General features: G+C 36.9%; 1 protein-coding gene across 2 annotated transcripts in view; it reads right to left on the minus strand.

Annotated features, from left to right (window-relative positions):
* SMAP1 (small ArfGAP 1) overlaps window positions 1-21,926 on the minus strand; it is a 164,049-nt gene that overhangs the window by 70,844 nt on the left and 71,279 nt on the right. The window contains exons 5-6 of one of the 2 annotated variants that reach the window (XM_028097738.2): window positions 17,641-17,721; window positions 5,555-5,635 (exon numbers count right to left, since the gene is read on the minus strand). In XM_028097738.2, the coding sequence (XP_027953539.1) occupies window positions 5,555-5,635; window positions 17,641-17,721 (162 nt within the window). The remainder of the gene's footprint in view (window positions 1-5,554; window positions 5,636-17,640; window positions 17,722-21,926) is intronic. The other variant, XM_028097739.2, reaches the window with a different exon arrangement.

A 21,926-nucleotide genomic window follows, 5' to 3' on the forward strand; every position in this document is an offset into this window, starting at 1 on the left:
TAAATGTATATATACATTTAAATGTCAAGAACATCTACCCTATTAATCACTGATTCATTAAACTTTTAGGTTTTACCTTACTCTTCTCAAAAAGGAAAGCAAACCTAACAGCTGACCCTGTTAGTAACAGATGCTCACACACCACAAAAAATATAAACCTCAGTGAGACTTAAATACAAATAGAATTTAAATAAAAGAAATAGGCTGCTCAAGGAACACAAGTTTATTTAAAGAAGAAAGTCGGCGCGCCTGGGTGGCTCAGTCGTTAAGCGTCTGCCTTCGGCTCAGGTCACGGTCCCAGGGTCCTGGGATCGAGCCCCGCATCAGGCTCCCTGCTCAGTGGGGAGTCTGCTTCTCCCTCTCCCACTCCCCCTGCTTGTGTTCCTGTTCTCGCTGTGTCTCTGTCAAACAGGTAAAAAAAATCTTAAAAATAAATAAATGTCTCTTTTCTTAATTTCTCTTTTTCTTCTTTCTTTCTTTCTTTCTTTCTTCTTTCTTTCTCTTTTCCTCTCTCTTTCCTTCTTTCTCTCTCTCTCCTTCTTTTTTAGAGAGGGAGAGAGGGAGAGAGTAGGACAGAAGGAATCCCAACCCAGCTCCACGCCTAGTGCAGAGCCCCATACAGGGCTCAATCTCACACCTTGAGATCATGACCTGAGCTGAAATCAAAGGTCAGACACTTAACTACCCAGGAACCCCTAGTTTACTTCTTTATAAAATAAGGGATTTGGACTAGAGTAGTAAGGTTCCTTCTTAACCCCCAAATTAATTTTTTTGTTTTAGATTTTATTTGAGAGCAAGAGAGAGAGAGAGAGTGCAAGCAAGCATGAGCGGCAGAAGGAGAGGGAGAAGCAGACTCGCCCACTGAGCAGGGAGCCCAACATGGGGCTCAATCCCAGGACCCTGGGATCATGACCTGAGCAGAAGGCAGACGCTTAACCGACTGAGCCACCCAGGCGCCCCTTATTTTTTTTTTAAAGATTTATTTGTTTATTTGAGAGAGGACAAGAGCATGAGTGGGAGCGGCAAAGGAAGAAGGAGAGGGAGAGAGAATCTCAAGCAGACTCTGCAATGAGTGTGGAGCTTAATATGGGACTTGATCTCATGACCCTGAGATCACGACCTGAGCCAAAACCAAGAGTCTGACGCTTAATGGACTGCGCCACCCAGGTGCCCCAAATTAAGTTATCTGTAAGTAACCATTTATTAAATCACTGCTATGTGTCAAGAACCATATTAATGACTTCAATAACCTGTAGAAATTAGTGAACTTAGAGAAAGTATTTTAGGATAAATAATCCCTATCCAGCCTCATTCTTTTAAATGCATGAAGAGATATGAGATGGAGTTTAATATGTGCTGCCTTAAAAAAATAAGTAAAATCCTTCTTCCAAATCTGATTATAAATTCTCCAACTAAACTAGGTGACATCAAGCAAATCAAACATTCTCTCTGAATCTCCATTTATAACATGGGACCACCAACAACTCTGTAGTTTTTGTGAAGAATAAAGATAACACACACATGCAAAAAGTTGAAAGCTTCCCCTTTGATGTCAGAAATAAGACAAGGATGCTCTATCACTGATTCAAAAACTAGAAATAAAAAGAGCAATAAAATCAGCTCCAATAAAGTAACAAAGCTAAGATATTTGCAAACACATAACTGAAAAAAGACTAGGATCCTCTATGTGTGTGTATGTCCGTGCAAAGATTGATACAAATGAATGAGGAAAAGGTAAGCAATCCAATTGAAAAATAGACAAAAGATCTGAACCAGAACTCCAAAACAGGAAATTCAAACAGGCAATAAACTTACGAAAAAGGCCTTGGTCTCATTATTAATCAAGGAAACTGACATTAAAGATATAATGGGTTCTCATCACATACTTACCAGACTACAAATAGTAAAATCTTTGACAATACTACACAGTGTAAAGAATGTGGCCTGACCGGAATACATTTGGTATACAATTTGGAAAACAGTTTAACCTTATCTAGTCAAGTTCAAGATACACGTAGATTATGACCCAACAATTGCACTCATAAATATATCTTAAAGAAAAACATGCTTAGATGTATGTACAGAAGTGTTCACAGCAGCACTGTTTATAACGGCTAAAGCCTGGATATAATCCAAATGTTATTAACAGTCGAATGGATAAATAAATAAGGAAGAGACATACAATAGAATACTACAAAACAATTAACTGAATAAACTATAACTAAATATAATATGATAGACTGACGCTTATAAATAAAATATTGACTAAAAAAAGCAAAATACAAAAGAGTATTTGTGGTATAATTTCATTCATATGTTAAAAAATAGAAAGAAGTAAACCACAACTGTTTAGAAATACATGCAGAGAAGGTAAAACCACTTCTAAATTGCAAAGAAATTTTTATCTCTGGGGAGAAGGGAAGTGATTTTTTTACTGGGAATGGTATTCGGAGGGGGGCAGCTTCTGGGGTGTTGGCCATGATCTATTTCCTGACTTAGATAGTGAATACATGGGTGGTCACCCAAACATACTTTGTATATGTACAACTGTACACATAAGTTGTACATCTGTAAGTTTCTGGCACATAGGAGATATATGGCACACTGTATATACTACAGGAGATAGTTAATAAAGACACTATTACTTTATAATGATGATCTTATTCTGACTACTATTGCTACTACCTTCACTGATATTACTACTAATTTCTTGTCTGCAGATTACATATGCCCCCTTAAAATACCAGCTCAGAGAGAATATAAAGAAAAATGCCTGTATATGAAAATGTCTACATGCCTATAAAGCTTCTTTATTTGTGCCATTTTCCCTTGTTTCCCCACTGTTACACTTCTAAATGTTTCTTCCTTCTTATATTCTCTGCACTATCTTGATAGACCACAAAATTCTGATAGGAACTAAAGTTTTTCCCTCTACATGATTATTCTTACAGCAAGGATCCCACCATTAGCAGCAGGAGTCCTAAACCTTTGCAGGTTGAGTAAGAATAACAGATGATAGGTAAACTGATTTTAATAGAACCTAACTATCGAAAGGAAATAGTATAGGAACCATACTAGATTCTCACTGCTAACACACCCTGAACTGCTCTTCTCAAGCTCCCAACCCAAAGACTCAGTTGTCAGGTAACTGCTGTAAGCCCTTTGCCATAAAAGGCAAGTATTTACATGCAAGGCTGTGAAACATACACATCACAACAAGATGCTCACTATATTTCAATGGTAAGGTTTTTACTTAAGAGAGAAAATAAATATATGATGTTTGAAAAGTGGTTATATCTTAAGTACAACAAAAACTCTTTGATATTTCCAATTTTTGGCAATAAAAGATAACATCTACTAGTGATTTTAAAATTCCTTTATAATACAACCGGAAATCATAAAAAATTTCACTTAAAGTTTACTGATGCATGTTGGGACACCTGAGTGGCTCAGTCAGTTAAGTGTCTGACTCTTGGTTTCCGCTCAGATCATGATCTCAGGGCTGTGAGATAGAGCCACACCTCAGGCTCTGCACTCAGGACGGAGTCGGCTTAGGATTCTCTTCTCCCTCTGCCCCTCCCCGCTGTGCGCACATGTGCGTGTGCTTGCTCTCTCTCTCTAAATCTTTGAAAAAAAACAAAAAAAAGGGGGTGCCTGGGTGGCTCAGTCGTTAAGCGACTGCCTTCAGCTCTGGTCATGATCCCACGGTTCTGGGATCGAGCCTGGCATCTGGCTCCCTGCTCGGCGGGAAGCCTGCTTCTCCCTCTCCCACTCTCCCTGCTTGTGTTCCCTCTCTGGCTGTGTTTCTCTCTGTCTAAAAAATAAATAAAATCTTTAGAAAAATAAAAATTTAAATTAAATAAAAATTTTAAAAAAATTAAAAAACAAAAAAAAGCTTATTGATGCATGCTAAAGAGAAAAGTTACCAGAGGAGAATTAAAACTAAGTAACCAGGTTACAAATACCAACTTAATCACTCCTTTGAAAATATGTAGTATTTAACATCTAAATTTAATCTGATGAAAGGTAAGAATTTCATTCGGTAAAATATCATTAAAGTGATATTCAAAGAAATTAATTTTAATGGAAAATCAGGATTTCAAAAAATATTTCAAAGAATTCTACTTAGCAAAGGTCTTACAGTCTTAGCATTTGCAGTTTATTAATTGTTCTTCATGACCTTGGAATCAAGACACTATGAGATAAAAAACACCAATGAATCAATGTACATGTATTTATCCTAAACATCTACTACAAATAAGAAACTGTTAGAAATACAAAGAAACACAGACTTGGTCCCCACCTGATTGATGCATAATTTCAGGAAACACAATACCTATGCCATCCGTGTTAAATAAGAAAATTTATCTAAAAATACAATTAAACAATAATACAAAGTAGGAAGTAATAGTATCAAATGTACAGCAATGTCGCCAGAATTTTGAGGAAGGAAAAAAGTGTTATCTAGTTGAGATATTAGAGGGGCTTCATGGAAAAGGCAGAATGAGTAAGCTTTAGGTAAGAGGTGGGGAAAGGAAAGGACATTCTTAAAACTCTTTGAAGGTAAAGACTGCTTTAATAAATGACAGAGAAAGAATCAGTATGTACCTGCACTGTACACTTGAAATGGATGTACCTTGTATATGTAATTTATGCCTTGATTAGGTCAATTTTTAAAATTTCAACAAGTATCAAGGATGTTCCCTTTACTGACAATCCCTTTACCATGCTTCCATACTTTCATGATCAAATACATTCAAAGCCAAGCTGCCATAATTATTCACCCAATGCCTTTTAAAAAGCTGATGTTCTCTCTCCCTCTAGTTTGCCTAAGCACATCTATCTTGCATATCACTGCCAAAATAATCTTCCAAAAGAACCTTTCTGTATTAGGTCTATCTCTACAAACTTTGGAATGTTACCTATAGCCTTTCCTCCAAAAAACAATCAACATGGACTTTAAGGTCCTCTACAATTTGAGCTCAATCTACCATGCTGGTCTTATTTTGCACTACTCTCTATACATAGATATACATCTTTCTTCAAATATTTTTTCTATACATAGATATTTTTTCTATAGAGATACTATTTTTCTAAATATACTTTGTCTATTTTCACTTTCTATACCTATCCTCAAGGTATTCTCTGCAAATGATATACTCTTGCCTTCCACCTTAATCCTACCTACCACTCAAAATCTACTTCAAATGTTTACCTTTAAGCATCAACTCTTTTCTGAAGGCCCTTCAGGTATGATCTCTTCAAACTTTCACTGAAATCTGTGCATGAAAACTAAAAACATTTTTCTTTATGTCATTAATAAGAGAATACTAGTCCTTGAGGAGTTCACATGATCTGTACCCACAGATATGTAATTGACTAAAAATTATATAGGACAATATAGAAGGACATGCTTAGCACACATATTCATTCAAAAATTATTTAATGAAAGAATTATTATTCACATATTGTAAATATCCTAAAAAACAATCATATGTAAGACTACAAAAATAAGATGGTAATCTTAATGGATTTCTAAAAAAATGAATTTTACCTTTTCAGTTGTAAGAGGTTTTGCAGGCTTTTCTGGCTCCTTTTCTTTCTTTTTCTCTTCCTTTTTTTTTTCCTTTTCTTTCTAAAACATAGACCATAGTTTTGATCAATTTACTTTGTAAAAAATGTCAGCTCTTAACACATTTTTATTTTACTAGTTTGAGTCATTGTTTGAGGAAGTGTTCAGTGATGGCAATATCCAGTGATACTGAAATATAAAAGTAAACACAGCAAATTCATATGGTCATTGAAATTACATGTTGATAACACAACAAAGAATATCTTTGCTTTAAAAAATCTGAGACAGGTGAAACTATTTAGAACTTCTCTGAAATTTTAGAGTTCGTTTTAAACAAATGAGACCTCTACTCAATAAATTCTCACTGTATCTTTACATCAGGTTAGGCTTCCTAATAGCAACCATCATGTTGAAATTTGAACAAGAAGAAAAAGTAAACTAACTGCTAAAAGAGAGTTCCTTATCACACAAATGAAGACAGATTACAACATGTGATCATGACGCAAAAAGGGAAAAAATGCTTTAATTTTTTAAAATATCACAAAACATGGGGGCACCTGGGTGGCTCAAATGGTTAAGCATCAATTCTTGATTTCGGCTCAGGTCATGATATCATGGGTCATATGATCAAGCCCCATGCTCAGCGGGAAGTCTGCTTGAATATTCTCTCCCTCTGCCTCTCCCCCCACACGCATGCTCTCCCTCTCTTTCTCTCTAATAAATAATCTCTAAAATATCACAAAACATGCTTAGTCCACTACATAATGTTTTGATTTCTAAAAGGACATGTACAATAATTTTCTCATTAAAAAAAATGTTAAGGATATGCCTGGTACCAGAGCAAACTGATTAGTGTATTTAATCCAACTCAATCTAGGTAAACTAAAATGGTACTATGATGACTACAATTTGCATTTCCAAGAAGGATAAAACAGGATATAATATTAAAAACTTAAGGGTCACAAACATGCCAAAAAAGGAAAATGAAATAAAAGATTAAACCATGAGCATTCATAAGACATTTAAAGGTAAGAGATGCCTAGAAACCTAGAAGTGAATCACTACTACAAATGAGTATTAATTAGTACCTTAGTTTCCTAGCAGCAAATGGGAAAAGATAAACTGATGAACCTAGGAAAGGCAGAATAATAAACACACAAAACTCAGTCAAAATGCCTACCGGTTTGTTTGTACCTGTGTCTTTAAAAACGGTATTTGCCACAACCTTTCAACAGTATAATTTTTATTATTTATAATTGAGAAAAGATAACACTGGCAATTCCTAGGCTATAACATAAAGCATATAGTAAAAGTTCCTATGGGCCAGATACTGGTAATCACCTTATTTTCTAATTTAATTTATGCAATAAGTGTCTGAAAAAAATGTCATCGTGGTTGTTTTACAAATGAAGAAAAAAAAATAGGAAAGTAAGGCAGAAAGCCACACAACTAAATCAGTGGGAGGACCGAGGAAGACAGAGCCAAACTCCAAAGTGCAGCACTGGTATTTATTGCTATTCTTTCAAACCACAATGGTTAATATTTATTGAACCCTTACTATGTGCAAGCTACCATCTTCACTTATTGAATCCTTACAACATCTTTATAAGTAACCCTATCCCATTTACTAAGTGATGCATAAATGAGATATGCACCTCTACCTCTGAAACCAATAATAATTATATGTTAATTAAACTTAAATAAAACCAAATTAATTTAAAAAAAATAAAGCCAAAGTTAATATAAAAAATGAGATATGCACAAATCTTTTATCCATTATGAAATGTTTTCTAGATGTTATTAATCAAATTTGGTGAAGAAAGCAATGTGATTAAATATTTTCACTAATATGTTGGGGACGAATTGTTCTATACCCTCACAGAACTGTTAATTTCTCAAGGAAGGCACTGTCATGAGAGTGGGGAAGAATGCTTGTCCTTCTAATCACTGTTAACTGGTAGGCACATATGACATCACCAAAAATGAATCAGATTATACAGCCAGATTTAATAAAGAGAGAGTACAACTCAGTGCTCTTCAACACTGGAATTTCAGCTGCTAAAATATGGCTGTCATCTAATCTGGTTTCAGCAGAGGTATTATGACACAAGCTTTGAAGTAACATTAAAAACATGGGCTTTGAATTCAGGTCATAACAGTTTGATCCACACATGACTCCCATCTCTAGAATCAAAAGCTGCTGAAAGATCAGAGTACTGTGAGAACCTAATTTGTTTTAAACTATTTTCTTAGCAAGAACAAAATATAGCTGTGTTTGGTATTGTAAAATAGTTCCTGAAACTTGGTTGCTATATATACAAATGATATAGTGAAAAAGACCTTCTATGTAAAAAAATAAAATAAAACTGGAATAAACGTCCAATTTCTGTAAGATAGAGAAAAGCATGTACTAAGTTCATTATACTCAAACTATACTTGAATGATGGGATTAAAGATATAGTCTTCAAAAAATTTTTATTATGTACTCCTACTTTAAAAAGTTGTGAGCATATATACTCTACCATGCATATATACTTCTTTATAAAGTATATACAACACTATATTATGTACATTATAAAATATATATAAAAATAGAAATTTTGAAAGGACAACAAAAAAAAGCACAAATAGACATCATAAATGAACTACCTTGGGGTTCTCTCTGATATTTAATGCTACAGACATCAGACTCTGGAGACCACTGAATTAGACCAATACCTTTCTTTTAAAAACTGAAGTATAATTTACATATAACATATTAATTTCAGGTGTACAAAATGATTCAATATTCATATAACACTGCAAAATGATCACCATCATAGGTCTAGTTTCCTCCTGTCACCAAATAAAGTTACATAAGTGAAATACAGTACTGTTGCTCTAGTCACCATGCTATACATTACTACCCATAACCAATAAGACCAATAGCAGGGAGTTTACTATGTTTTCTTCTAGTAGTTCTATGATTTCAAATCTTGCATTCAAGTCTTTAATCCATACTGAGTTAATTTTTGTATACAGAATAAGATACTGGTCCAGTTTTCCCAAACCATTTATTGAAGAGACTGTCCTTTCTCCACTGTATATTCTTGCCTCCTCTGGCATAAATTAACTGACCATATATATCTGGGTTTATTTCTGTGCTCTCTATTCTGTTGCAGTAATCTATGTATGTTTTTATGCCAATACCATACTGTTTTGATTACCATACCTTTGAAATCAAGGAATGTGATGCCTTCATCTTTCTTCTTCTTTCTCAACATCACTTTGGCTATTCAGGATCTTTTGTGGTTCCATACAAATTTTAGAAACGTTTGTTCTATTTTTGTGAAAAATGCGATTGGGATTTTGATAAGGATTGCACTGAATCTATAAACTGCTTTGGGTAATACATTTTAACAATATTAATTCTTCCAATCAATGAACATATAATAATTTCCATTTATTTGTGTCTTGTTTCATTCATCAATATCTTGAACTTTCCAGTGTAGCAGTCTTCCACCTCCTTGGTTAAATTTCTTCCTAGGCATTTTATTCTTTTTGATGTGATTGTAAATAAGATTGTTTTCTTAATTTCTCTAACCATTTGTTGCTATGTAGAGAAAGAACAGATTTTTGTATATTGATTTTGCATCCTGCAACTTTACTGAAATTCTTAGTTCTCACAGCTTTTTGGTGGAGTTTTTAGGGTCTTCTATATATAAAATCATGTTGTCCACAAATAATAATGATTTTACTTCTTCCTAACTTGGAAGCATGTTTTTCTTTTTCTTGCCTAACTTGTCCAGCCAGAACTTCTAATACTATGCTGAACAGAAGTGGTAAGAGTGGGCATCCTTGTCTTGTTCCTGATCTTAGAGGAAAAGCTTTTAGCTTTTCATTGTTGAGTATGATGTTAGCTGTGGGGCTTGTCATAAATGGTCTTTATTATGTTGAAGAACATTTCCTTCATTCTTGCTTTGATGAGAGTTTTTATCATAAATGATTTTGAATTTTGTCAAATGCTTTTTCTGCACCTGTTGAGATGATCGTGATTTTTATCCTTAATTTGTTAATACTGTAGATCATGCTGACTGATTCGCAAATGTTTAACCATCCTCACATCCTTTCAATAAATCCCACTTGGTCACAGTGTATGATCTTTTTAATGCATTGCTGAATTCAGTCGGCTAACAGTTTGTTGAGGATCTTTTCATCTATATTCATCAGGGATATTGGCCTGTAGTTTTCTTTTTATTGTGGTGTGCTTGTCTGGTTTTAGTGTCAGGATAATGCTGGCCTCGTAAAATTAATTGGGAAGCATTCTCTCCTCTTCAATGTTTTGGAAGAGTTTGGGGTACAATTCACCAAGGAAGCCAACTGGTCCTGGACTTTTGTTGGTTGGGAGGTTTTTGACTACTGATTCAAACTCCTTGCTAGTAAATGATCTATTCAGATTTTCTATTTCTTCATGATTTAGTCTTGGCAGATTGTATATTTCTAAGAATTTATCCATTTCTTTTAGACCCTCCAATCTGTTGGCGTATAATTGTTCATAGTAGTCTCTCATAATCTGTTGTATTTCTGTGGTGTCAGTCATTACTTTCCTTTTTTCATTTCTGATTTTATTTGAGCCCTTTCTCTTTTTTTTCTTGAGTCTGGCTAAAGGCTTACCACTTTCATTTATCTTTTCAAAGAATCGGCTCTCAGTTTCATTGATCTTTTCTATTTTCTTTTAGTCTCTATTCCCTTTATTTCACTCTGATTTTATTATTTCATTCCTTCTACTAATTCTGAGCTTCATTTGTTCCTCTTTTCCTAGTTCCTCTGGGTATAGAGTTAGACTGTTATTTGGGATTTTTCTTATTTCTTGAGGTAGGCCTGTATCACTATCAACTTCCCTTTTAGAACTGCTTTTCCTAAATCCCACAGATTTTGCTATGCTTTATTTTCATTTGTCTCAAGGTATTTTTTAATTTCTCTTTTGATTTCTTCATTGACCCATTAACTGTTCGTAGTGTGTTGTTTAATCTCCATATTATTTATGCTTTTTCCAGTTTTCATTTTGTGATTTATTTCTAGTTTCATACCACTGTGGTATAAAAAGATGCTTGATATTACTTCGATCTTCTTAAATTTACTGAGACTTGTTTCATGGTCTAAAATAATGATCTATCCATGTGCACTTGAGAAGAATGTGCATTCTGCTACTTTGGAATGTAATGTTCTGTACATATCTATTAAGTATATCTGGTCTAATGTGTTGTCTAAGGCCAATGTGTCCTTAAGGATTTTCTGTCTGGATGATTTATCCACTGATACAAGTTAGGTATTAAAGTCCACTATTATTGTATTGCTGTCAATTTGTATCTTTAGGTCTGTTAATATCCGTTTTATATACTTAGGTGCTCCTATGATGCATTCATAAATATTTACAAATGTATCTTCTTGCTGGACTGCTCCATTTATCATTATGTAATGCCTTTATTTGCCTTTTATTGGTCTGTCTTTTAAATTCTATTTTATCTGAGTATAGCCACCCCAGCTTTCTTTCGGCTTCCATTTGTATGAAACATCTTTTTATGTCTGTGTGCCCTTACATCTGAAGTGAATCTCTTGTAGGCGGCATATAGATACACCTTGTTTGTTTCATTCATTCAGCCACTCTATGTCTTTTGATTGGAACATTCAGTCCATTTACATTTAAACTAATTATTGATAGGCATGTTCTTACTGTCATTTTGTTAACTGTTTTCTGGCTGTTTCTGTAGTTCTCTGTTCCTTTCTTGTTCTCTTGCTCTCTTTGGTGGCTTTTTTTAGACTTTTCTATTTTTTGTCTACCTATTATAGGTTTTTGATTTGTGGTTACCACTGGGTTCATATACAATAATCTTACATGTATAGCAGTCTATATTACATTGATGGTCACATACATGTGAACATATTCTAGAAGCACTAAAATTTTACTCCGGCCTCCACATTCTATGTATATGATGTCATATTTTACATCTTTTTGTGTATCCCTTGGCTAATTTTTGTAGATATAATTGATTTAATCATTTTGTGTTTTAACCTCAATACTGGCTTTATAAGTGATTAATTCAGTACCTTTATGGTATATCTGCTTTTACCTGTGAAATTTTTTCCTTTCATAATTTTCTTCTAGTTATGGTCTTTTCTTTTTTTTTTTTTTTTAATTTTATTTATTTATTTAACTGACAGAGAGAGACAGCTAGAGAAAGAACACAAGCAGGAGGAGTGGGAGAAGGAGAAACAGGCTTCCCGCCAAGCAGGGAGCCCAATGCGGGGCTCGATCCCAAGACCCTGGGATCATGACCTGAGCTGAAGGCAGCTGCTTAACCAACTGAACCACCCAGGTGCCCCTTTTCTTTCCATTTAAAGGGTTCCCTTTAACATTTCTCATAAGGCCAGTTTAGTGGTGATGAACTCCTTTAACTTTTGTTTATTTGTGAAACTTTAGGCTCTCCTTCAATTCTGAATAGTAACGTAGTTGGGTAGGGTACTGTTGCCTTTAAGTTTTTTCCTTTCACACTTTGAACATATGCCACTCCCTTGTGGCCTACAAACCTTCTGCTGAGAAATCAGCTGACAGTCTTATGAGTATTCCCTAGTATATAACTAGTTGCTTTTCTCTTGCTGGTTTGAAGATCCTCCCTTTAACTTAAACATTTCCATTTTAATTACTATGTGTTTTGGTGTGAACCTCTTCGGGTTCACATCTTGTTTGGGGCCCTCTGTGCTCCATTGACCTAGATGTCTGTTTGCTTCCCAGATTTGGTTAAGTTTTCAGTTATTATTTCTTCAAATAAGTTTTCTGCCTCTTCTCTTCTACTTTGATTTTAGTATGCTTGATATTGTCCCAGAGGTCCCTTCACCCATTTTCATGTTTTCAATTTTTTTTCTTCTTGCCATTCAGCTTGATTTCCACTACCCTGGCCTGCAGCTCACTGCTGTTCTTCTGCCTCCTCTAATCTGCTATTGATTCCTGAGTATATTTTTCATTTCAATTATAGTATTCTTCAGCTCTGATTCTTTTTTTAAGATTTATTTATTTATTTGATGGGGGGGGATGAGAGAGAGAGAGAGCACACAAGCAGGGGGACAGGGAGAGCAGGCTCCCCACGGAGCAGGGAGCCTGATGCAGGGCTTAATCCCAGGACCCTGGGATCATGACCTGAGCTAAAGGCAGACGCCTAACTGACTGAGCCACCCAGGTGCCCCTACTCTGATTCTTTTTTATATTTCTATCTTTTTAATGAAATTTCTCAGTGAGTTCATCCATTTTTCTCTCCAGTTTAGTGATCATCTTTATGACTATTTGAACTCTGTATCAGGTAGATTAATTCCTTTTCATTTACTTCTTTTCTGAAATGTCGTCTTATTCTTTCGCTCAGAACATATTCCTCTGTCTTCTCGGTTTGTCCGTCTGTCTGTTTTTATACATTGGGTAGGTCAGCTACATCTCCCTGTCTTGAAGGTAGTGGCCTTATGAAGAAAGTATCTTGTGGGACCCAGAAAGACAAGCTCCCCAGTCACTAGAAACAGGTAGTTCAGGGGTGTCCTCTGTGTGGGCTGCATGCACCCTCCTGCTGTGACTGGGCCATGAGTGCTGGGGGCATGCTGGTGGGTGGGGCTGGCTCCAATGCCTGGCTGTTATAACTGTGGGCATACTGCAGGGATGGAGCCGGCCTCAGCCCAGCTGGTGAAGAGGCCTGGCTGTGGCTGCTGCAGACATGCTGGTGGGAGCAGTTAGCCTCCAGGGTGGCTGGCTGCAAGACCTAGCCACAACTGTTGTAGGCATGCTAGTAGGCAGGGCTGGCCCCCATTTCATGGGGCACAAGTCACTTTGGAGTAGTGCCTGTCCCAGCCAAGGCTTCCCACTGGGTGGGGGAGGTGGGTAGAAGCTGCTTTGGGAGGGGAACTGGTCCAGACAGAGGCTGTCTGCCAGGTTGTGGTGGAGTAGGAGCCATTTGGAAGGGTGCCTACACGGGTAGGCCAGTCTGCAGAGGAACATGAAATGGAGTGAATGGTTGCTACTGAGGTTGATGGGAGAATGTCACAACAAGCGTCTGCCAGTATCAGGTCAGCTAAAGGAGGGCAAGAAAATGGTGCCCTCCAGTACTCTGTTCCAGGAGAAACTTCCTACAGATCCCTGCCCCTCTGGCACATGCCCTAATATTAGCCAATCTCCTTCATGCATGTTCCAGGCACTTTTCAAACTGCTACCTCTGTTCTGGGTCTCCAAGCGAGTGAAACTGTTCAGAGGCCCATTAAAAATCCCAGTGTGGATACCCCCAGGGCAGGGGGTGCCCAATATGGGGCTTGAACCCCCCTCACTTCTCAGGGAGGGCCTCTGTACCTTGATATCCCTCCCACTTGTGCATTATTGTGCTGGGGGTTCATTTCCCAATCTGACCATGTCTCTGCCCCTCCTATCCCTCTTGACATCACTTTTTAAAATATCTTTAGTTGCATAAGAGCTGTTCTGCTAGTCTTCAGGTCTTTCTCAGAGAGTTGCTTTATATGTATTTCCAGCCTTGGTATATCCATGGGAGGTGAGCTCAGGATCTTCCTACTCCACCATCTTCCCATGAGTCTATCTTTAGCTTTTAACATTTTAATTATAATGTGTGTTGGCATGGATCTCTTTGGGTTCACCTTTTATTTGGAACTCCCTGGGCTTCCTGGATCTGTATGGCTGTTTCCCTCCCCAGGTTAGGAAACTTTTCGGCCATTATTTCTTCAAATAAGTTTTTGTCCTTTCTGCTCTTCCCTTCTGCAGCTCCTATAATGTGACTGTCATTCAGCTGTGAATGTTACTGATGTTGTCCCATAGGTCCCTTAAGTTATCTTCGTTTAAAAAACCTTTTTTTTTTTCCTTTCTGATGCTGTTTGGGTTAGTTCTACGGCCCTGTCTGCCAGGTCACTGATCTGTTCTTCTGCTTCATCTTGTCTGTCGTTGATTCTCTCTAGCATATTTTTCTAGTTCGGTTATTGTATTCTTCAGCTCTGTGACTTCCATTTGGTATTTTCTTATATTTTCTCTTTGTTGAAACTGTCTTCATCCATTCTTCTCCCAAGATCAATGAGCATCTTTACAACTATTACTTTGAATTCTTTGTCAGGTAAATTACTTATCTCCATTAAGGTTTTTCCCTCTAGAATTTTATCTTATTCTTTCATTTGGAACATATTTCTGTTTCCTCATTTTGCCTAATTCTCTGTTTGTTTCTGTGTATTAGGCAAAATAGTGATCTCTCCTAGTACTGAAGGAATGGCCATAGGAAGACTGAGAGTTTGTTTCAGTCAGCTGTCTGTGTAGTGCCCTGGGGGTAGCAGCTGGCCACAACCGACTCCAACTGTTTCAGTCCCATGAGGCCCAGAAATGTAAGGCTCACTATCCACCAGAGCCAGACATACAAGCCCTATGTGAAATATATGCATTTCCTGGCTTTAGCAGGGTCAGAGGGGAGCACCAGCCCATGAAGAGCCAACCCATCCAGTTTGGCAGTGTGGGACTATGGGAGTGCAGAGAAGCAAGGCAAGCAACACTAGCAAGGTAGAAGTACTGCAAAAATGGTGCCTCCTAGCACCTGTCTTCTGAGAGAGATCCAACTGACCCCTGTCCCTCTGGCAGACACTTTAAACTTAGGCAATTAATCTCCTTCACATATAGTCTATGGGCTTTTCAACTTGCTCCTTTTGTACTAGATTCCAGGACAGGTGAGTCACTGTTCATGTGCCCTTTAAGAGTAGAATCTTACTCTCCTACAACTTTTTGGGTATCCTTGACATGAAACCCACTGATTTCCAAAGACAGATGTTTTGGGGACTCATCTCTCCAGGGCAGGTCCCAAAAGTTGGGGTGCCTGATGTGGCTCGCTCCTCAGAGATATGCTCCATATTTGTGAGGTCACTCCCGCTGGTGGATTACAGCACCAGGGATGGGTTTTTGGTGAGCCCATGACTCTGCTCACCTATCTCAATGTGGCCTTTTTGTCCTTTGTTGTGAAGGAGCTGTTCAGCTAGTTTTCACACCTTTTGTAGAGAAAACTGTTCTATGGGTAGCTGTAAATTTGGTTTGTCCATGGGAGAAGGGGAGCTCTGGTCTTCCTATGCCACCATCTTGAATCACAAATGTCCACTTCTAAGACTTGCAGGCAGGAAGTGGGTTAAGGTACAAAAGTGTGTTAAGGGTTTCCAACCTTTTTCTCACATGAAAGCAATTTTGAAAAAGAAAAATTTGCCTTTGACATTCTTCCACTTTCTCATGGTAACATCCACACTCCTAGAGTGCTTCTTTCCTGGGCCTGTGTGTTGACCTAAGATACCTACAACATTCCAACCATGTACTTCATGCTCCAAAACTGTCTCCTACAGACTCCTCATGAACACCCTTTGCTCTACCAACTCTTAAATTCATTGTACCCAGCTTTCCATTCTCATGACTCTCCTCTTATCACTCAACACACTTTCCCTGGGCTGCCTTGTAATCTCAATCCTTCTCACAATCCCTCTCTCTCTAACTCCACCCCCATTGCCCCTAGCCTGGATCTGTCCTCTGGGCTATACACTTTTATATCCAACCACCTACTAGATACCTGGATGCCCCACAGTCATATCCAACTTTTAATTCATCACCCCCACCTTCCTTTGTTCTCCTCAAACCTGTTCCTCACCGTCAGCTTGTATCCTTTTCTCCCTGGATAGCACCATCAGGTACTGAGATGCTCAAGCCAGAAACTGGAAGTCATCAAGGCTTCCCAAACCACTGTCACAATCCATTGATTACTAAATCCCACAGATTCAGTCTTCTCAAAATCTCTTAAAACTGCATTCTTTTTATTCTCTCTGCCTCCATTTTAGCAACTGCTCCCATCATGTTATTCATGACCCAGATTAAAGCAACAGGTTCTCAAGCTTTTTCCACACCCATCAGCAAATAATTTATTCTCCAGAGATAGAAAGCCATGTGATGACAAGAAAATCAGATCCCATTACCCTTCCTACCCTTAAAAACTCATCATTAAAGTACCAGGGCCTTCAGGGTAAAGACCAAAATCCTTCAGAAGGCTCAGAAGTAGGCTGTTCTCTCACTTCTCTCCCTATCCTATGCATGTTCTAGTCATGCCATCTACTTGCAAATACCCAAACAATCTACTTTGCTCACAGGTTTGTTTGTTTGTTTTCACAAGATGCTTTCTCTACTTAGAATATATCCTAATCCTTATAGCTAATATTTAAGAATTTAAGATATAGTGGGGTATCTGGGTGGCTCAGTCGGTTAAGTATCCCACTCTTGATTTCTGCTCAGGTCATGATCTCAGTCAGGGACACGAGATCAAGCACTCTATTGGGTTCTACTTGGAATTCTCTCTCTCTCATTCTGCCCCTCTCCCACCCTCCACTCATGAGTGCGCTCTCAAAAAAAAAAAAAATTAAGATGTATCAAAAGCATGCCTTCTATATTAAATAGCAGCACAATGAGTGAATGTCAAGCACAGCACACACTGTATTGCATTAGAAACCTCTGTAATCTGTTTTCCTCCATTAGGAATCACTGTCATTCACTCTAACCACCCCTACACAAACACATTCTAATGACTATCACTGATGATTCTGTATTCATAAATCTTTATTATACACATTACTGTATCTGTATGATTACTATCACTGCTTGACATTAATTTTCTTCAAATACTTGTTAACAACAGAATCTTCTAAAGACTTTTCAAAGACTTTTCTAATAGATCAAAGAATTCAATAGCAACTATAAAACAATTCCTGTAAGTATAAAGTAGTAAGGAAAACAACAGAAAATTGCTTCTTAAATGTTGAGATATATCTATAGTACCAATAAATCCATCTTCTGAAACTAAACAGATCAAAGCCCTTTTCCTACTTGCAACATAGGAAAATATTTTTTAAATTGCGGTATTTAATATATTTAATACTGGAGACCATTCAAATATAAACAACAATTACACCATTCCCAAATTATGGCACGTTTTAAGAGTTCATTTACCATTGAACTCTACATTATGTTGCTGGCTAGAACACTACCATACCTCCAATTTGTTTTTCTCAACAGCAGCTTGTAGAGAAGGAGAGGATACCAAAGGCTGAAGAGGAGCATCAGAAGAAGAAATCTGTGGAATGCAGATGAAAAGTCAGAAGAACAAGAGAAAAGAAGGTAATCAGAATTGACAGGCACAGGAAATAAACAAAACCCACGCATTTCTGAGATATAAAAGCATTTAGAAGTATGTTAACTAAAAAAAAATAATGTATCAAGTGGAGAGTATTGCTTTTTTTACATTCCCACATGCAATTCCTAAAAACAAAAGTATTCATTACAGAATAATGTGTGATTTAAAATAGAATTCACTATGATATAAAATTTAAAATGTGCTCAGGTAAGATCATACCAAAAGTATTTGAAAAATAAGGTTCTCATATGGTAAACTTTTATTCAATGTTACTACTGAAATACTAATGCTCTAAAGCATGAAGACATTGTTTCAAGTAGCAGGAGAGCATAAATGAATTTTTGTTTTTACTTGTATTAACTATTTTAAGAATGGAAAATAAAACAGTGCTGAAATAGTAAAAGTTAAGTTTTCATCAACTGTTTAAGAAAGAAAAAAAAGTCTGGGGAAAAAAAGAGTGGGTTCATGCAATACAACAGCTGAGCAGCAGAAGGACTTATCAGAAAGCAATTTATACACTTCCTTCTTTAAGATCAGTATGTACAAACACCATTTCCAGTGCTATTATTTGCTGAATTACCCCAAAGCATTATGAGACAATGTTATATATGCAGCAGAGGCAATTTATATATCAAAATGGATTTCATCTAAAAGCCTTTTCACACATCTTCCTACCCAATTCCTACGTGCATAGTTGATCACTTTAATGGAAGCATTATCTTTCTGCTCTCTTTACTGCCAAAATATAACTGAAATATGTTTACAAATGCAGAGTAGATCTTTGGAGCCATAAAACTGACATCTGTATATACAGGCCTATCATATCAATAGTGCCTCTAAGGACCTGTTTAAAATAAAAGGTGCTATTATATAAAAGTCATTATGTAATGTCAAAATAACATTGGGAGGTAAGTCGTCATTCAATCTGCTTGTTATTTAGTTATGGTTTAATTCTTGAATCACAACCCAACACCATAAACTTTAGGGTTTTTTTTTTTTCTTAGCTTCAACACTGCTTGTTGGCTCTGTTTTAACTGTGCAAATTAGCCATTTATTGACTACTAATAGAAATTACACATGGAGGGCGCCTGGATGGCTCAGTTGGTTAAGCGACTGCCTTCGGCTCACGTCATGATCCTGGAGTCCCGGGATCGAGTCCCGCATCGGGCTCCCTGCTCAGCGGGGAGTCTGCTTCTCCCTCTGACTCTCCCCCCTCTCATGTGCTCTCTCTCTCTCTCATTCTCTCTCTCTCAAATAAATAAATAAAATCTTTAAAAAAAAAAAGAAATTACAATTGGAAAAGAAGATTTTAAAAGAAAAACTGCACCTTAAACCCTGGCTTCAAAAGTTGCTTTATCCTATTGGACATTTACTTGCTAAAGATCTTTATTGCCACTTTATGTAGAAAATAAGAGATAAAAAAGCACACAAATTCACTTAAGATGATAACCTGTATCATAAAGACCTCTTTGCCCAAACTCATGTTAACAGCTGAACATAAAATATAAATGAGAAATAGGTATATCAAAGCACGTCAAGGGTTACTAATTCATGATAGTTCATTGTAAAAGTGTTCTCCTTTTGACTGATTTGGCCACTTTTTTTAAAAACTCAGAAGTAGGAATATAAAATTATTTAATAAGTACAGTAATTTAATAAAGCATTTTAATGCTCCCTTCCAAAAAAGTGTTAATACTATGTTTCAGCTAGAAAGAAACACAGAGGGTTGTTCAGTAGGAAAGACACTTGAAAAATTAATGGACACATTAACAGCTGAACAGATAAATTGTTGTACACCCATAAAATGAACTATTATCCTGCCAATACAAAAGAAATTGTCTTAATAGTACTCATAAAAATAGGGATGAATTTCAGAAATAGGCCAAAAGAAAGAAGCCAGACACCAAGCATACAGAGGCACAGAGAAACCTTTTGGAGCAAAGGATTCTATATGCCCTCTGTGGTGGCTACATAGGGTTAGATATTTTTCAGGGAACTGTGGGTGGGGGATGGGGGATGGGTATTAATGAGCACTTGTTGTGATGAGCACTGAGTGTTGTATGTACATGATCAATTATTGAATTCTACCCCTGAAACCAATATTGCACTGTGTTGACTAACTAGAATTTAAATAAAAATTTGAGGGGGAAAAAAAAAGTCAATGAAATGTACCTTAAATTGTTTACCTTTTATTGCATGTAAATTTTATTTTCAGTAAAATTCATTTTAAAAAAATCCATGAGCAGGGTAAGATACATTATATGAGGAAGGAATGAGGAAATAGAGGTCAACGTACTGACAATCAGAAGCAAGAAACACCACAGAACAGAGATAGATGGAGAGTAAAAAAAGCAGGGGAGAAGAAAAAAAAATACAGAGGCAAGAAAAACTAGGTGCTCTTGAGTATTGTTTCTAAATCTCTCAAAACCACTTCTCACCATCTTCTCCACTAAGCACTAATAGGAAATCACCATCATCTGTCACCTGGCTTAATCCTTTGGCCTCCTTGCCCCAAGTCTTGTTCTTCTCCAAAGACATTCTCAAATGCAAATCTGATCACTGCATATCCCTAGTTAGAAGCTTTAAATAGTTCATACATATTATATAAGGACAGAGCCCAAACTCCTTAACCAGGCCACAAGTGTCATCTACTTTATCTCCTACCCTCTCCTACGCTCTCCTGCCCTGCTGAACTATGGTCTAGCCATACACAACTCCCCCTGGTTCCAGCTCTCCAGTCTGCTTATCTTGCTTCTGTCTTTTCTTCTGCTACTTTCTCTGCTTGAAATACCCACACTTCTATTAGTTCTTACCCATTCTTTAACTGTAAGTTGACACTTCCTCTTCCAGGAAGTATTCCTTCATCACTCCAGTAGGAATTAAGTAGCCACTTGAGATACTCCCAAAGCATTTCTATAATACTTCCTTATTGCAGAAGTTACTACACACCATCTTGTAAAGATCCAATTACTTATCAGTATTCTTTGTTCAACTGACTGAAGTTCTCTAAGACAGACACTTTCTATTCTGTTCACTATCTTTAGCACTTGGCACTCAAGTTTCAATAAAAACTTGAATGTTACAGGAAAATAAAAAGCAGGAAAGGAGCAGCATCTCAGAGGAAGAACCAAAAAGAGGCTCAATCTCAGCAGTTATCACTGTCCTTTTTAAGTTCACTGCTTGCTAACATACTTTTCTGAAATCTCATATAGTTATCTATATTTACTATCAAATTCAGAATTTATTTTCTAACTAGACATTAACACCATTTCACTGGATTCTAGTACTTTATAGAGAGAGAGCAGACAAGACTTTGACCTTAGAAAATTTCACTGGAAATTTTTGGTGTCAGTAAATTCAGTTTACTGACTCAATGTCCCTCTATTCCCTACTGTTCTCCTGCCCAACCCCTCCAACCATGACAGAACGCACAGTGGGAACCCAGTAAAGATATCCTTTAGGAATAAATGAGTTATAGTCCTTTCAATTATCCTTAAGCTCAGAGGTTCCTCTTTAGGCCACCATCAGGTAACCTATATGTGAAGTAACTCCTAAAGCAATACAACTACATAAACTCACCTCTTGCAAAAGAAAAACTGATCAGGCAAAACAGGTTTCCAATTCCCACCTACCAGGATAAGGTGAGTAAATGCATTTTGAAATGGTATTATTATAAAAATATCAGTATGATTATTTGAAGGCCATAAGGCAAAATGTTTATCTTTTCAAGAAAAGATCACTTTATTTTCCTGATCAATTTTTTCCACTACCACCCTTTTCAACAAAATAATGCTATAATAATAAAATCTGGTGTTCTAAAACACTGAAAAACGTAAGACCACTAAAAAAGGCCTTATGGATTAATTACTAGCAATACACTGCTTCAAACCCATTTTGGAAACTTTGTAAGTTTTCTAAGTGGAGATTTTATCATAACAATTCTCAAGTGGCTGTCTCATTAGCTTTCAATATATTACAAAGCTCAGGTTTTTCAGGAGTCCAGAAATCATCTTAAAAATATGATTTCCAGGGCCACCTGGGTGGCTCAGTCGGTTAAGCTTTTGCCTTAGGCTCAGATCATGATCTGGAATCCCAGGATCGAGCCATCAGGCCCCTGCTCAGTGGACAGTCTGTTCCTCTGCCCC

Source organism: Eumetopias jubatus, unplaced genomic scaffold (assembly GCF_037043125.1).
Source record: "Eumetopias jubatus isolate StellerSeaLion01/CBP00866 unplaced genomic scaffold, mEumJub1_p1.0 scaffold_6, whole genome shotgun sequence".
Lineage (NCBI taxonomy): Eukaryota > Metazoa > Chordata > Mammalia > Carnivora > Otariidae > Eumetopias > Eumetopias jubatus.